This window comes from Melanerpes formicivorus, unplaced genomic scaffold (genome assembly GCF_026170545.1).
Source record: "Melanerpes formicivorus ecotype bairdi unplaced genomic scaffold, bMelFor1.0.p_v2 SCAF_6, whole genome shotgun sequence".
Taxonomy (NCBI): Eukaryota; Metazoa; Chordata; class Aves; order Piciformes; family Picidae; genus Melanerpes; species Melanerpes formicivorus.
Window position 1 is genome coordinate 21,013,283 of NW_027142358.1, and position 17,519 is coordinate 21,030,801.

A 17,519-nucleotide genomic window follows, 5' to 3' on the forward strand; every position below is an offset into this window, starting at 1 on the left:
ACATGGAAGACAACCAGGAGGGTTTTTCGTGTCTTCAGAGAAGGAGACTCCACAACTTCCCTGGGCAGCCTGTTCCAGTGTTTTGTCACCCTTACAGTGAAAAAGTTGTTCCTTATATTCATCCTATGCTCCAGCTTGCACCCATTGCTCCTTGTCCTATCACTGGCTCTGTCCTCCTGACACATGCTCCACTTGTATTTGTAAACATTGCTGAGGTCACCTCTCAGTCTCCTCTTCTCGAAGCTAAAGAGACCCAGCTCCCTCAGCCTTTCCTCGTAAGGGAGATGTTCCATTCCCTCCATTATCCTTGTGGCTTTGTGCTGGACTCTTTCAAGCAGTTCCCTGTGGTCCTTCTTGAACTGAGGGGCCCAGAACTGCACACAATATTCCAGATGCAGACTCACCATGGCAGAGTGGAGTAATTCCACATAAGTAGCAAGCCAAAAGTAGTCCATTCTATAACTGAATCAAACACTTCGACCAAATACTTAGCCAGATTTCTTTTCTTCCCAGGCAGAGTGAAAATCCTACACTTTTCTCTTCACCTTATGGTCTGTGTAACTTTATCCCATTGCAAGGACAGAGGCACAGTGGCCTCAAAGAGCAACAGATGAAAAGGACACAGTGACAACTATTTTCATTGAGATTTATCATATGAAGAGCATTGGATTATAAACAAGGCCTTTAGGCCTTTCTAATTTCAGGGAACCATTTAAGGGCCTGGTACAGGTTAGAGTGCTGGTCTTGATCACTTTATTGCAATCTGCACTGTCTCCCACCTCTCATCAAGCCAATGACGATCTGAATCTTGGACTTACCTTGTTATAGACTGTACTATATAGTACAGTCACATTTCAAGAAAAGATTTTATTGTTGTCTTACTTGAATTAAATCTACTCTCTTTGGTTGTCAAAATATTTTCCTTGTGTGTCTGTCACCTACATATTTTGTTAGGTAAGAAAAACCACCAAGTTTCTGATGAGTTAACTTTAAACTGTATGGCTGGTAAGTTTATTAAACAGGAAATGAACCTATGTGAAATACAAGAGTTGGCCTTAAATTCCAAGCTGTAATGTTAAGATTCTGCGTTTTCTAAATTCCAAGTATCTAAGTCTTTGTGCTGAGTTATCTGCTCAGCTTGGATGCTATTGCTGATGCAAAAGGACTTAGTTCTACCTTTAGAAAAAAAGGTGGTGAACTGGGAGTTGAAGTCACTGTGTGGAGTTAGAGGGCTGAAGCATTACATGGCCAATCTTTCAGGATAAGATAATACAATGGGATGGGTCTTTGCAGGCAATATCATACCCTCATATGTCCTCTTTGAAGCCAAAGTCATAAAAACCTTACTGCTGTAAAAATATATATTTTTAAGTATTTCTACTTTTCTCATTTCAGACATTTTATGTTTCAGAATTGCATACCTGTCAAAAGTAGTGGAGATTTGAGGGGGAAAAAAGAAGTATTTCTAACCACTCTTTCCCTTTAAAAGTATATTTCATCATCTTCACTTTTATTCATCTATAAATACTAAATCATTCTTAAATTCATTTAAGAGTCTACCTGAATGCCATAGATATTCAGAAGCAAGAATATTCGTGACTTCTATATAAATCCTTGCAAAAGGAAACAAGTATTCAGAATAATGACTATTCCGTGCTTAGCTTTGTCTCTAGAATAATCTGAAACCTTTTATTACCATTGGGAGTTGCCAATGACCAGCAATTTTGACCCTAAAGAAGATTTGTTAGAGGATCTCTGGTGTTCTGCTGTTTATGCCTTTAGGAGTTGATGAAGTAACCTACCAGCTTTGCTAGTATATGCTATTTCTTCTTGTGGCATGACTGGCAGCATTGTAGAAGCTCTCCCTTCTGGGGTGTTTATTTTTTGCCTTTTTCTCCTTTTGATTTTGTGGGGTGGTTTCTTTTGCTGGGTTGTTTTTTTTACTTTATTTTTATTTTTCTCTAACATTTCTTTCTCTTTGTTGCCTGACATCAAGCATCTCTGTTGGTTTCTCCTGATATTTTTCATTCTCCCCTTTTCTTTTTCTGCCTGTTTGGTGAAAATGCTGTGCATTGCCCAAGGCATATGTCTGTGGGAGAGGCACATGAGAAATACTTGAAAGTGAATTTGTATGTGGTTGTACTAGGAACAACAGTTTAGGATTCTGTGGTTGCTTTTTCATTAAGAGCAGCAGTGGGTCTGGGGGTATAAATAGTACTAGAAACTGTATGTCCCTTTCTGTGGGATATTTTGTGGGTTCAAAATGCTCCAAGCAGAGAGAAAAGGTAAAGGAATTGTTCAGGAAAATTGGAATTCAGACAAAAAAAAAAAAATTAAATTAAACACAGTATTTTATTTCCTGGGTATTAATCTATTTAATTCTAATCCCAAATTTATAAAGATCATTATTTTCACATGTGAATTAGTAAATTGCACAAAGCAATCAACTACTCTTCATGGAAATGGAGTGGGTACTGAATTTGACTGATAATTCAGATGAGTTGTTTCACTGTTTTCATTTCTTTACTTTCTTTTGCAACAAAATTTGATGACTATTCACAAGCTTCACTCAAAGTTTTATGACTTGGTATGACAAAGCCCAAGGCTACTGGTGAACTTAGATAATATTTTATGGAGAACATACAAGGATGAAGAGAGGATTGTGTAGCACTGCATGTGCAAACCATACCCACTTCCTCTGAAGCTAAGGAATGGTGAGGGTCAAACTTGTTGAATGGAAATACACAGAAGACAAATATCGAGGAAGACTATTTTTAGGAAATGCATTTTTCATAGAAATTCCCCAAAGACCAGAAACTGAGATAATGGAGGATTTTAATTGCCCTGGCAGTTGAAAAGATAATGTTGGGACACAGAGAAGGCTTCACAATTTCCTATGACTAACAACATTATCCATACATGTTTAAAAAGTTAAGGCATCCATCAGTTCAGATTGCATAATGGATAAGGAAGAGCAGGCTAAGGAAGTCAGAAGATAATTGGTGCAAAAGTGATTGTGAGAGGCTAGCCTGAACTGGTGAATAAGATGAAGGGAAATAAAGAGAATAAGGATAATGAACATAAATAAAAAGATTGTCCAGTTCTACAAGTTTAGAGAACTAGTAGTGCTTTTGGAAAGATGTATAAGTAAAGGATAGCAAAAGAGCTGTGGAGTTCTATCAACTTGAAATCAGAGAGGAATTCTTAAGAAAAAGTGATGAAAAAAAATAATGGCTGGGGAGGAGTGTAAAAATGTAACACAATAATCATGAAATGAGGGTGAAGTGCATAGTGACATACAAGGGTTCATAAAAAGGAACAGGAAAAGTTTAGATTATAGGAGAAGATAAAGGAAAGTTTAAGGTGATAATGGAGAAGTCAGGTTTAAATGCTTTTACTGACTTAGTTGATTCTAGCTTTGTAGAAACAATTAATTGTAACCATATTGCTAAAAACATAATTTAGTAGCTCCAGTTTATTTAGATAAATCTGAGGCACAGCACCAGATAAGATTCAATATAGAGAAGTGCTAAGTACTTCAGATATGTCTACAAAATGAGGTATAGATGGTCAAGGTCTGCAGGAGCAACTTAGAATCCTTGTGGATCAAACCCACTATCAATCAACATTATTGTGATCTTGCAAAACAAGCAAATTTACTCCTCAGCTATGTTGTTGGAAATAAACTCTGTAAGATAAGAGAAGCAATTATTTTGCTTCGTTTGACATCAACTTGGCATTAGTGGAACAGTTTTTGTTATTGGTGAAGATCTAATTTCAGTAACAAATCTCAAAATCATGAAGCTGTAGAAAATAAAGTATTCAGTGGTTGGAAGACAGTTAAAATTCTTGTAAGCTTTAATTGAAATATAAAACTAAACTCTAAGATACATAAAATGATGCTTTTGAACATTTTCTCATTTCAATCCACAGCGAAGATCCTGATTTGGAGAAGTTGGAGACAGTAAGCACAGAGAAACTACTATAGCAATTGAGGCTGTAAAGTATTTGGTTAAATTCTAACCAACTGTGAAGATACCTGTGAGAAGCTCTTAGAGCTAAGGAGAAGGGAGAAGTGAAGCAGGAAGGAAAGGTCTTGTCATTTCTGTAGAAGGAATGGATAAAAGATTTGGAAATTGGCAAAAATACACATTAAATCAGTATCAAGGAGCCTTAGACAGAAAGCAGAGTGCTAAGGGACTTGGGGATCTCTGAGCTACGTTATGATATCCAGGTCACTTGAATGCAAGTCAAATATTTAAGACAGCAGTTGACCTTATTCCTTTTTGGACAGATGATGCTTTCCACATGATGCTGGTATTGCTGCCAGCAGATGAATTTCTAGATATTCTGTAAATAATAAAACTTTCCCAAACTGAACCTAGCTAATCAGTCAGAACAAAGTGCAGAAAAAGATTATTGATGGTTTGTTTTGGGTTTTTTGGGTATGTGTGTGTGTTTTGTTTGTTTGTTTGTTTTTGTTACTTTTTTTCCTTCTTTTTTTTTCATTTTCCCTTTCAGAGCATTCAGTCAAAACATATTTCCGCTACTCCCTTTCTGGACACTAGCTCAGTTATCTTTTCTGCTGTTTTCATCGGTCTCTCTACAACCCTTTTTCACTGTCTGCAGGATAAGAATGTGTCCCATTATCTCTCCCCTGGTGTGACGTATTTCTTAGTTTCCATGTCTATCCTGCAGCTCAATTGCTTCTGCCAATAGTTGTTTTCTGTCCTTTCACCTTGTCAGACATGCCCAGCATATCCATAGTTACCCAATCTCTTGATTTGATAATCAGAGGGCTTCTCAGCTATCATCATCAAATAGTTTCTTATTTTCCTCTACAAAATCTTTTTTAAAGGTTGAGGAAAATGAACAGAAAGTAGATTAGTGATTGCCAGATAAAATCTATCTCAGCAACCTACTTTTCCCCCAAGGGTAGAATGCAGGAAAGTGTTAGGTAATGCATGATGAACAGTGTTTTTAGCACAGGACTTGTAAAATAATCTTGGGGAAACACGAATTTGGATCCTCTTATGAATTCAGAGTTTGTTCTTCACTTTTGTTTAAACTTCCCTTTCCCCTTTCCCCTTTCCCCTTTCCCCTTTCCCCTTTCCCCTTTCCCCTTTCCCCTTTCCCCTTTCCCCTTTCCCCTTTCCCCTTTCCCCTTTCCCCTTTCCCCTTTCCCCTTTCCCCTTTCCCCTTTCCCCTTTCCCCTTTCCCCTTTCCCCTTTCCCCTTTCCCCTTCTCCCCCTTCCCCTTCTCCCCCTTCCCCTTCTCCCCCTTCCCCTTCTCCCCCTTCCCCTTCCCCTTTCGTTTTCCCTTTCCCTTTCTTTTTCCTTTTCCCCCTAGAAATTCCTATTTTTATATGTGCATCGTCTGATGAACACTTAGACCCATCAGCATGGACAATGTTTCATGGTTTCATTTTCACTTGAGTAGAACCAAGACTTCTGCTCAATCTTTCTCTACATATGGAATTTCCAATAGGGTTGTTTTGTTGGTTTTTTTTTTAAACAAAAATGTAATACATTTGCTATTCTTTCTTTTTTATTTTTACATTTCCCTGCACCACCTTTTTTTGTCTTGAAAAAAAAACCTGGACTTTGTAATGATAGTGCACAAATGCAATTAGAGCAAGGATTCCAAAGTCTTTTCAAATGACACAAAAATGCAGACTAGAAAAAAAGAAATCAATAGAAATACAAGGAAACAACTGCACGGAACACACTGTGGAAAAATTCTTACGATTTAACAAGTGACTTATTTCAATGCAAAAATTAACAGTGTACAATTACAATATCAGTTTTAGTCCAGGAACTCTATATTTACTGCTTGTCAAAAAAAAACCCAAACAACTTACTACTTTTCTGTGGGCTGTTTTTTTGACAGTGCAGAATTGTATTTTATTCATTTATTTTCACAAAACTGCATAATTTTCTTATATATGCCTGAAAGGTATGCATATACAGGAAACTGTACTGCATCTGTAGCTGCATCCTGCACAAAGAAATTCACAGGCTTCAGAATTGGCATAATTCTAATGCTGCTAAACTGCAAAAAAAAATAGCCTTAGTCAGCTAGTAGCAAGGTGAGATGAGCTTTAATGAGTTGTTTTATGAGGGAAGTCCACATTAAAATCAATGGAGACTATTTTGTTTTGTCCAGCTTTTGATAATGAAAACATTTGTTGTTTCTTTTTTTCTTTGTGAGATAACTCCTCTTTCATATTGAACAATATTTAGTTAAATCAGAGGATCTTTTACTGTATAAGCACTCACTACAATCTGAGACAGAATTCTGGGCACCCTGTGCAGTCCTTATACACAGAATTAGAGATAATTCAATAAAATTATAAATACATTCCTGAAGAGATTTTTAGGAACATCAGGTTAAAGGAAGAGAAGTGAGGTAGTGTTAGATATATGGGAGCACAATGAGAGTGGGAGTTGGGTGCTTGCTTGTATTAGAATGTATTTTCTGTGCCCTGCTGAGGCCACACCTGGAATACTGTGCCCAGTTTTGGGCTCTCCAGTTCAAGAGAGACAGGGACCTGCTAAAGTCCAACAGAGAGCTACCAGGGTGATCGCAGGACTTAAACATCTTCCCTGTGAAGAGAGACTGAGAGACCTGGGGTTGTTTAGTCTTGAGAAGAGAAGGCTGAGAGGGGATCTTATCAACATCTATAAATATCTGAGGGATGGCTGTCAAGATGAAGGTGCCAGTCACTTTTCAGTGGTTACCAGTGATAGGATAAGGAACAATGAATACGTGCTAGAATACCGGAGGTTCCATGTCACACAAGGAGATTTTTTTTTATGGTGAGACTGCCCAGAGAGGTTGTGGAGTCTCCTTCTCTGGAGACTTTCAAAACACACCTGCTTGCATTCCTGTGTGGCCTGTCCTAAGTGATCATGCTTTGGCAGTGAGGTTGGACTTGATGATCTCTGAAGGCCTCTTCCAACCTCTAACATCCTGTGATTCTGTGATTGTGCCGTGGCTTTAAAGAGTTAATGTTTATGTATATGCATGTGTATGTCTGTTCATGTGGGATGCAGAGGAGCCAGCATAATATCAAAGTTGACTAAATCTGTGCACAGGGTAAGTTGTCATGATCATTTTTAAAAAGGATGTTTTCTGGATTTTCAACAAATGAACAAATATCTTTTTATAGATGTACATATTGCACTGAGGGGAATTATAATGACCCAACAAACACTATCCATCCTTATTCAAAAGGTCCTCCTGAATCTGTAGCTTGTCTCCGTGAGCATCCTTGTCCTTGTTGCCATTCAGTTTAATCCTCCAGTTTTCTCAGAGATGTGCTTTCTGGAAATCTGTTTTGGTTCTTTAAATTATTAATGTCATTAAAATTTATAATTTGCTGTCATTACCTCTAGGAAAATAGAGATTGTAATGCAAAACATAATTGTCTCATTTTGCAATTTGTGTTATGATACTCGAGCAAAACTAGAGCATGTTTAAATGTTCCCCTGAGCAATATGGCTAGGTACTGCAAACTAACTGAAGTTCTTTGTGTGCAGATAAATAAATAGATAAATGAATTCCCCAAATAAATAGATGAATGAACACCACAAATTCTTCCAGTGTTAAGGCAGGAGGTGAGAACTACTAGGAGCCTGGGTGAATAGTTAGTCTTACACTTATGTTTGCCAACCAAAACTTCTAAGTGCTCCCTGAAGTATTTCAAATAGCCAAACTCCTTTCCTCAGTAAAGGAAAAATCCAGGATAAGGGCACTTAGATGAGAGAACCTATTTTATCCCTGGGGAAACTGCTCTCTTCCCATCCTCATTCAAGAAAACTCAGTATTTTCAAGCCTGAGCACAAAATATTAAAGTTGCCAAAGAGTTAAACTCTTTAGCCTTCCTTAAAGCACATCCTTGAAATGAGCAGGAGCAGGAGTCTATATTAAGATGATGCAGTAGCAACATCATGGGATTGTGAAATCCAAAAAAAGTGGGCATGTGATATGGAATTTTGTAAGGAGCTAAACTGCCTGGCTGAACCAGCTGATAGCCTCTGCTTAGAATACAGCATTCATGCATGGTGTGAATGGTAATCATTGTGTGTTGTCTTGTGCTGTGTAATGATCCAAGAACAAGATTGTAAATTTAGTCTACATTTCTTTAAAGGAAAAACAACAACAAACTCTCAGAACAAATTCATCCATCTGCATAGTTGTCAGTTTCAGAGTGTAAAGAAAATTTTCATTTCGTGTGTGAGAAAGAAAATGTGTTGCTTTTAATCAAATAAGTAGATTAACAGACTTTAATTGTAAGGATGGTGTGAAGTGGTTTTCCCCCTGTGACTCCAATGCATAGAACTATTTTTTTAACATATAACTGTAATCCTGATGGCTGTAAGAGCCAAATTCAGATATCCTTTGTTTTGCTTTTTTGCCTTTTTGATATTTTTTTTTTTCTCCTGTATTTCTCACAGTCAGAACATGGGTGACCTTTCTGCATGTGACATTTAAAGTTTCACTTGATGCTATGCCAGGGCCATGAGCATTCTGGAAATGCATCTGTGGGCCTGTCTGTGCCAGGCAAGAGAAAGGGGTGCAGTCTTCCGGCCAGGGAAGCTTCAGTCAAGCTGCTCTGTTGTGCAATGGTAGTGACCTGCTCTCCCCTGCAGTTGAGGCACCTGGCCACGCTTTTGTGCTCCTGAACCTGCTGGAGGTGCCCTGTGCTGCTGTACCACCCTATGAACTGGCATGGAAGAGCCCTTTAGCTTTTAGAGCACCAGCTCAAAAATGTAGAACCTTTTGTTCCCAGCTCTTCCAACAGTCTTTTTTTTTTAATATGTATTTACTTTTCTAAAAAGCAGCCTGATTTCTAAAAGGAATAGATTATTTTAATGGTATCAATGTCCAGCAGCAGAAAAAATACAGGAGCTTTGTTCCTTTTGGTGTTGTATACTGAACTGAGGCATTAAAGGGTTTGCCTACTGTCATATGTCCCCACAGAAACAGGTGGCATTTTCACAGCCAAATTTAGCCCAACTTAGATTCTAAATTTCCCTCCAGAGGCTCCCATTTTTCTTCTTCGTCTGTAGAGTATCTATGCTTTTATGTTCAGGACTCACTTGGTGCCCATAGCTAAGTGGGAAGAACCTGGGATAATGTGTGTAAAACTTTAATCTCCACTACCTTACTTCAGGAAATCCCATGAAAGAAGCAATTCTGGTCTGTTACACAGAGGTTTGTGTGTCTCAGTTCAAGCATTGACAAAGGTTATGAGATGGCTTTGAAAGGCAGTGCATCATTTGGGGAGTCTGTGATGTGAGTTGAACTGAAAACTGGGATGATTTGTGACTTCTTTTTCCTTCTATTTCTATCCACTCAGCCTGAGCTTGCCTGCCAAGGGATGCAGCCTAGGGGGTTATGAGTTAAGGCTATCCCATAAAATTACACCTCCCTTAGACCACAGTGCAGACACACTGTGTGACTTTAACAACCCTCAGACACACAAAAAAGAAGTCTAAGGATGCAGTCTGGTAGGATCTCTAGAACGTGTGTATTTCCTACAGTGTGTCCCTGGAAGGCTATGAGTATTATCCAGCATTTTCTATTAAGCCTCAAAATCTTTGGCTTCTATAAGAGTATATTTATTTTCTGATATTCTGTTTTCATGCTACACCAGTTGGTCTGCTGTTAATGCAATGAATTTCACTTTCTGCAAAGTTAAAAATTCATGTTCCTAAAGAATGATGGGAAATCATCAAAGAATAACTAAATTGAGCCAAAGCTACAGTACTAGTGAACTGTAACAAGTAATTATAATAACCCCATGGTCATTTCACTCACAGCTTGATAGAGTAAATGGCAAGAAAACAATTTATTTTTTTAATTGAATGTTAAAATTATGGGGCCAAGTTCACTACTGTTGATGAGACACACTGCAAGGTGTCAGCCCTGTTGAGCAAGTAAGTATAGCAAGTAACACAAATTATTTGCAGCCCCCTAACCTGCAAGGAGCTGAGAGCAGCCCTGTACAGGCTGATCAATGAGTTGGCCCAGCTGTGCAGCCAGTGTGTGTGCTGTGGATGGGCAATATGGCTTGCAGATGCTACTGGTGGCCATGGTGAGGAGCTGAGATGTTAAGCTGCTCCCCACAGCGGAGGCATGTGGGGTAGTGAACGCACATGGGGTAGTGAACAGAGTCGTCTGTGCTGCTACCTGACTGCCTGTCTTTCCTTGCAGTGAACTCCTGGTTAGAAATAGGCACCACAAGCTATACTGCTGTTATGATTTCAGGATCAGTCAAGCTTGTACTTTTCAAACTGTTTATTCTGGGGTAAAAAACCAAAGCAAACCAACAAGCAAAAACAACCAAAAGGAAGAGCATTTGGTTCTGTGAATTTTGTACAACACAAAACTCAAATAGCATGTATTTGAGTTGACTTCAGTTGCACTAGAAGAGTAGTAGACAAAGGCTGTGTCCCAGGATGTATTAGGAGGCTGGAACAAGAAAAGGTCCGTGAAAGAAGCTTTAGGTAGTGCAAAGCCTGGAAAGAAGAGCAGCTTGTCCTTGACATCTCATTGTATCTAATCCCAAATTATTCTATGTGCACAAACTTGCATTCCTAAATGTTTCAGCCCCTTCCATGAAGTTTCTCCTATTTTTTATACCCAAATACAGACAACCTCAAAAGACTTCCTTGAAACGTTATTAGGATTAGTCAGCAGAAGTTATCTACTGTTCTTAAGGGAAAAGTACTTTCTTGTGACATTATTCTTAGGTGTAAGGGCCATATTTCCTAAAGATGGTTACATCATCCATATGTTATTTTGTTCTGGGGATGTAGTGAAGTTCTATTAAACTAAAATTCTTTCTGCATATATTTGGATTGAAGGCTCTTGTTTTATGCTTAGAAACTTATTGAGAACATCTCAGTGCTTTTCTGTAAAGAACCACCTCTTCAGTATCTTAGTATTGCTGAGATAGATGATGCTATGTTAAGCTGGTTTATTTTCTTTCAGATGATGTGCAGAAAAAAGTCAGTGTTGCTTTGAATACAAAATAAGAACATTTGGCATAGACTAATCATGTGCATCTGTAACTTTTTCTTCTATATAGGTTTTTTTTTTTGGTTGGTTGGTTTGGTTTTTGTTTGTTCTGTTTTATTTAAATATCCAACAGTGAGAGGAAACTATAAAATGTTTGGACAAATGCATGTTTTTAAAAGGCTGTGTCTCCATTCTCAGGAAATCACTGATAATGAAATATTAGAGTTGGTGCATAGTGCGCTGGGGAGGATGACAGTTATCCGGCAAATTTTCCCTCTCTTAAGAGACAACAACCAGAGATGCATGAGGAACAATCACCGAATATCATCGCTGCTTTGTGATCCACAAGAGGGTTATCTTCAGATGCTGCAGGTCAGTAGCTGTGCTTAGTAGGAAAGTCCATATTAGGTATTTGACATAAGATAGATTTCTGTGATGCTATTACCTTTGAGGAAGAATAAAGTAAGCACAGATAAATCTGAGCATGTAACCTTTGATAACTTTTCTTGACTTCTTTATTTCGCAGGACTGAGTGCTTTACATGTTATGTCTATGAAGCACCAGCAGCTGGTTGCACTGAGAGCTGATTTTTCATGTTTCATTCTCTTAGGAACTTTCTGTTTGAAAAAAGTCGTGCTAACATAGTCTTGTGGTGTTACTGCTTGTTTATGCTTATTAGACATCTGTTGTGAAAGAGTTAACCTGGGAGGATAACAGAACTCTGGTAGGTATTGGGCTGTGGAGCATTTCACACTTAGTTAAATGGACTGAATCCAGCTGATGTTTTCAATCTGTCCTGTTCCAATAGTCTCAGAAGTCTCTAGCAACAGATAATTGTCTGAGCATATGAAATACGCTCTACTAGTTCATGTTCCAGATTTTGGAAACAGATTTGGCTCTGGTATAAGCAACATCTCAAGAATTCTTGGCAATTTATCCCAGATAGCATTTTTTCTTGCAGTAATTTAAGTATAATTTTAAGTGCTATCTCCAAGGATAATGCAGTAATTTAAAAACACAGGTCTTGGACTGTTGGTGGGATTCCATGTGCTTCTGGTTTACTTTGGACACAGTTAAGAATCTCATTTGTAACTGTAGAAGCTGTTGGATGAAACTGAAAACTTTACTGAAACTGAGAATATAAGACTGATTAAAATCTTTTGATTGCACATTTAATCCTGAGATAGAATAGAATAGAATAGACCAGACCAGACCAGACCAGGTTGGAAGAGACCTTCAAGATCATTGCGTCCAACTCATCATCCAACACCACCTAATCAACTAACCCATGGCAACAAGCACCCCATCAAGTCTCCTCCTAAACACCTCCAATGATGGCAACTCCACCACCTCCCCAGGCAGTCCATTCCAATGGGCAATCACTCTCTCTATGAAGAATTTCTTCCTACCATCCAGCCTAAACTTCCCCTGGTGCAGCTTGACACTGTGTCCTCTTGTTCTGGTGTTGGCTGCCTGGGAGAAGAGACCCCTACTGGCTACAGCCTCCCTTCAGGTAGTTGCAGAGAGCAATAAGGTCTCCACTGAGCCTTCTCTTCTCCAGGCTAAGCAACCCCAGCTCCCTCAGTCTCTCCTCATAAGGCTTGTGTTCCAAACCCCTCCCCAGCTTTGTTCCCTTCTCTGGACACATTCCAGCAAGTCAACATCTTTCCTAAACTGAGGAGCCTAGAAATGGACAGAGTACTCAAGGTGTGCCCTAACCAGTGCAGTATACAGGGGCAGAATGACCTCCCTGCTCCTGCTGGCCACACTGTTCCTGATACAGGCCAGGATACCATTATCCCTCTTGGCTGCCTGGGCACACTGCAGGCTCATGTTCAGCCTATCATCAACCAGTACCTCCAGGTCCCTCTCTGCCTGGCTGCTGTCCAGCCACTCTGACCCCAGCCTGTAGCACTGCACGGAGTTGTTGTGGCCAATGTGTAGAACCTGGTGCTTAGATGTGTAAAATCTCCTGTACTTGGACTCTGCCCATCTGTCCAGCCTGTCAAGGTCCCTCTGCAGAGCTCTCCTACCCTCTAACACATCAACTCCTGCCCCCAGCTTGGTGTCATCCACAAATTTACTGATGATGGACTCAATGTCCTCATCCAGATCATCAGTAAAGATATTGAAGAGCGTGGGGCCCAGCACTGATCCGTGGGGGACACCACTAGTGCCTGGCTGCCAGCTGGATGTGGCACCATTCACCATCACTCTCTGGGCTCGGCCCTCCAGCCTAGCTCCTAAGCCAGCACAGAGTGCTGCTGTCCAAGCCATGAGCTGACAGCTTGGTAAGGAGTTTGCTGTGGGGTACAGTGCCAAAGGTCTTGCTGAAGTCCAGGTAGACTACATCCACAGGCCTCCCCACATCCACCAGGCGGGTCACCTGATCATAGAAGGAGATCAGGTTGATTGGGCAGGACCTGCCCTTCCTAAATCCCTGCAGACTGAGCCTGATCCCTTGGCCATCCTGTAAGTGCTGTGTGATTGCCTTCAAGATGACCTGTTCCATGATCTTGCCTGGCACTGAGGTCAGGCTGACAGGCTTGGAATTCCCTGGTTCATCCAACTGGCCCTTCTTATGGATGGGCATCACGTTGGCCAGATTCCAGTCATCTGGGACCTCTCCAGTGAGCCAGGACTGTTGAAAAATGGTGGAGAGCGGCTTGGCCAGCTCATCTGCCAGCTCTTTCAGTACCCTAGGATGGATCCCATCCAGTCCCATGGACTTGTGGGGTGAACTATAGTGCTCCCTGCCCCCATCTGCCAGCTCAGGAGGCCAGTTGTCCAGAAGACAACGTATCCTGCTATTAAAATTTGAGGCAAAGGTGTTAAGTACCTCTGCCTTTTCCTCATCTGTTGTTACTATGTTCCTCTCCATGTCCACCAAGGACTGGAGATTGTCCTTGCCTGTCTTCTTGCTTTTAATATATTTATAGAAGCATTTTTTGTTGTCCTTCACAGAATTAGCCAGTCTAAGCTCTAAATAGGCTTTTGTCTCTCTATTTTTATTCCTCCATGCCCTAGCAACATCCTTAAACATTTCATGGTTTACCTCTCCTTCCTTCCAAAGATGATACACCCTCTTTTTTTCACTTAATTCACCCAGAAGTCCATTGTCCATCCAGGCTGGATGTCTGCCCCAGTGGCTCATCTTCCGGCACATTGGTACAGCCTGTTCCTGCACCTTCAAGATTTCTTTCTTGAAGTAGGTCCAGCCCTTCTGGACTCCTTTATTTTAAAGAGCTGTTTCCCAAGGAACCTTCTGAGTTAGTTGCTTGAGTAACCTGAAGTCTGCCCTCCGGAAGTCCAGAATAGAGGTTTTGTTGCTGCCCCTCTTAGCTTGACTCCATATTGAAAACTCGATTATTTTGTGGTTGCTGGACCCCAGACAGCCTCCAACCACCACATCTCCCACCAGCCCTTCCCTATTTGTAAAAAGAAGGTCAAGCAAAGCCTTACCCCTGGTAGGCTCACACAGCACCTGGGATAAGAAGCTATTCTCCGTACACTCAATCTCCTAGACTGCCTCCTCTCTGCTGTGTTGAGTTCCCAGCAGATATCAGGCAGGTTGAAATCGCCCATGAGAACAAGGTCTCTTGAGACAGCCTCTAGCTGCCTATAGAATCAACTTCTTCATCCTGGTTGGGTGGTCTATAACAGACTCCAACCAGGATGTCTTCCCTCTAATTTTCACCCACAGGCACTCAATCCACTCATCCCTGATCTCTAGTTCTATGGCATCTAGTGCCTCCGTGATGTACAGGGCCACAGGAGAGATGGATTGAGTGAAGTCACAGTGGATGAGCCTGTGAGTTGGCAAGTGTGGGTATTGTGTGTTAAGAGTGAGTCCAGAAAGGGTTTGGTGAGGCTGTGAGGAGGAGGCCGTTGCCTGTCTGGGAGGGAGATTCTCAAGCAGAGAATTGAGTAGATCAAGACTTTCCAAGGAATATGGATGGGGATATTTGTATTACTTATTAGTGCCCTATTAAAAAGTTGTAATTGCAGAGACTGAAATCCTCTGAGGAAAGGTTATTGGATGCTTCCTCCTTGAAGATCAGGGAAGTTTGGAAAATGCTAATCACATTCACTGTTGTTCAGAGCACTGGCATATTCTTTTTGGACCAGGGCAAGTCATTGCTAACTGAGGACTTTTTTGACTTTTTTTATCTGTTAGTAACTGTGAGGTATACTGTAATGAGAACAAAGGCCACTCATTTCAGAGGATCAAATCAATTTCCAGTATGTTGAAAAAAATAGCCATTCTGCACCAACAAATCACTCATTGGGGAACAGTCTTATACTACAGCAGGATTGCTTGTCTGTGCTGGTTTATGCACAGTCATGATTCAGAGGCTCATCTGAAGGGCTCTCTGAGCAAGTTTTTATTTGCTGAAACAATAACTGATTTACTAACAATAACAGCCTCCTGCCCTATTACTGAATTTTACTAACAAGGACTCTTTAGGAAGGGACATATAAAGTAATGGGAAGGTATAAAGCTCTCCTTTTAGAAGTCATGTCCAGTCATGCTAGAATGAAGTATCATGAAAGGTGAAGAACATAATATGAGAGCTCTCAAATTAGCTGCTCCCAGTATATTTTGTGTTATCTTTAAGTTTCTACAGGTTGCATATAAGATGTTTCTGGCATGTGGAGTTTTATCTGAAGCATTCCATAGCATCAGCTTTTTCACAGGCTTTGCCAAAGCATCTGACGTAACAGAGGGCATACATTTTATATCAGTTTCCAGGTAGGACTTGCATATTATTAATGGTCCTTCAATTCAGGTACTTCAAATCTCCTGTTTCCTTTTTCCTGCTGAAAAAGAATAGTTTTGACCTTTTGCTGTACAGAAGTACATCATTAAATTACCTCTATTGCCAAAGGCTGCAGTAGCTCCTAGCACCATGTCAGGCTGCACAAATCCACCACAGGCAGTTACTGCTTTCTAGCACCAAGCCCTTTTGTTGCTTTGAAGCAGTTTGATTAACACTACAGTATGGAAATCCCTGGCTCTTTCTCCCTTGATCAATCTTGTATTAATAATTATTTGTTGTCAAGGTAACCTACTAGCAATGTTTTTTGTTATTTGTTTAATGACTTCAAAGAAGAATAAGGTAATCTCTGTCAGCCTCTAGCTGTAAGGTTTTATAGGGGAGAATTTAGCATTTTAACAAGCCAGTAAAGAAAGAAACATTTACATCATGGATTGTTAACTTTGTTCTAGCTAAATTAATGAAAATCGTTTGGAATTATTTTCTTCTCTGTGTCTTTAGTACCATATCCTGGAAAGTTGTTTTTCAGTGAGTGATCATCCCAGTTTGGCATTCTGACAAGGCTTTTAAAGATCAGGCTGTTCTGCAAGCTCATCCAAAAACTCATCTGTTTGGAATGCTTTGTGGAAATTCAATCTTACTCCATCAACCAACTTGTCAAAATTTTGCACGTGCCCTTATTTCTTGCACATATAATGCACACAGCTGGGTTTCTGCTTCAAATGGAGAAAAAGCCTTATAAAGTCTCCTGTCTCAACCATTTCACTTGACATCAGAGGACTACATTTGCCTCTTTCTTATTTTTCGTATATGATTTTCATATATGATATCTCTCTTACCTTTATGTAAGTGGCGAAAAGACAGTTTAGAACTTGCTGCCTTCCATTGGTGATGGGTTTCCTGTGGTTTGGGCTATGAGCATTGTCAGAATTGACTTGTCTGGAAAGAGAATACCTGAGGCACTTCAGGATTTCTAGGTAAATCTAGTTAGTCCTAGATAGGCCTACTATGTACCTCTGCATGGCATTTGAAAAGTATTTAGTGGAATTATTGCTATTAAACTGTTTAGATAATTTCAGATATAGTCTTACAGGATCAGTTTGAAAAAATTTCAATGCATAACTTGCTGCTTTTCAAAATCTTCCTCTTTCAATTTTAGTTTTGAAGCCCATCTACAAATCTGAATTTCAAACCTGAGGTGAAGATCTTTTTTCTTTCATCAGGTTATTCACAATGTGTTAATAAACTCAAAATCAGCTTTTTTTTTTTTCCTCCTTCTGTTTATATTTTTTTAAGATTTCTCTTTAGAAATGCAGTTGCCATTGCAGATTGTTTATTCCCATATTTACCATATAGACAGTTAATAAAATCAATCTATGTGAGATTCTACTTATACTAAACCACAGCACAGGGGCATGTATCTGAAAACATTTAACATGGTACAAAATATATAGTAAGAATAAAAGCACAAAAACCAAACCAAAACAAAGCCCAAACCAACCAAACAAAACCAAAACAACAACAAAAAACACCCCAACCAGAAAATTAATGAGGTTATTCCTCACAGGATTCAGAGTCCAACCTTTCTACTGAAGAAGTATTCCAGGAACTTCTTTGACTTACTTGAAGATGTGGAGAAGTGTGGGAAGGTATTCATCGAAACAGCTACTCTTCTCCTTGTGTAAAAATTCCATTCTTCAAAGACTTGGCCTT

General features: G+C 39.8%; 1 protein-coding gene across 2 annotated transcripts in view; it reads left to right on the forward strand.

Annotated features, from left to right (window-relative positions):
- Positions 1–17,519, forward strand: part of GRID1 (glutamate ionotropic receptor delta type subunit 1) — a 564,846-nt gene that overhangs the window by 443,039 nt on the left and 104,288 nt on the right. For both annotated transcript variants that reach the window (XM_068140036.1, XM_068140037.1), the window contains exon 6: positions 11,227–11,400. In XM_068140036.1, the coding sequence (XP_067996137.1) occupies positions 11,227–11,400 (174 nt within the window). The remainder of the gene's footprint in view (positions 1–11,226; positions 11,401–17,519) is intronic.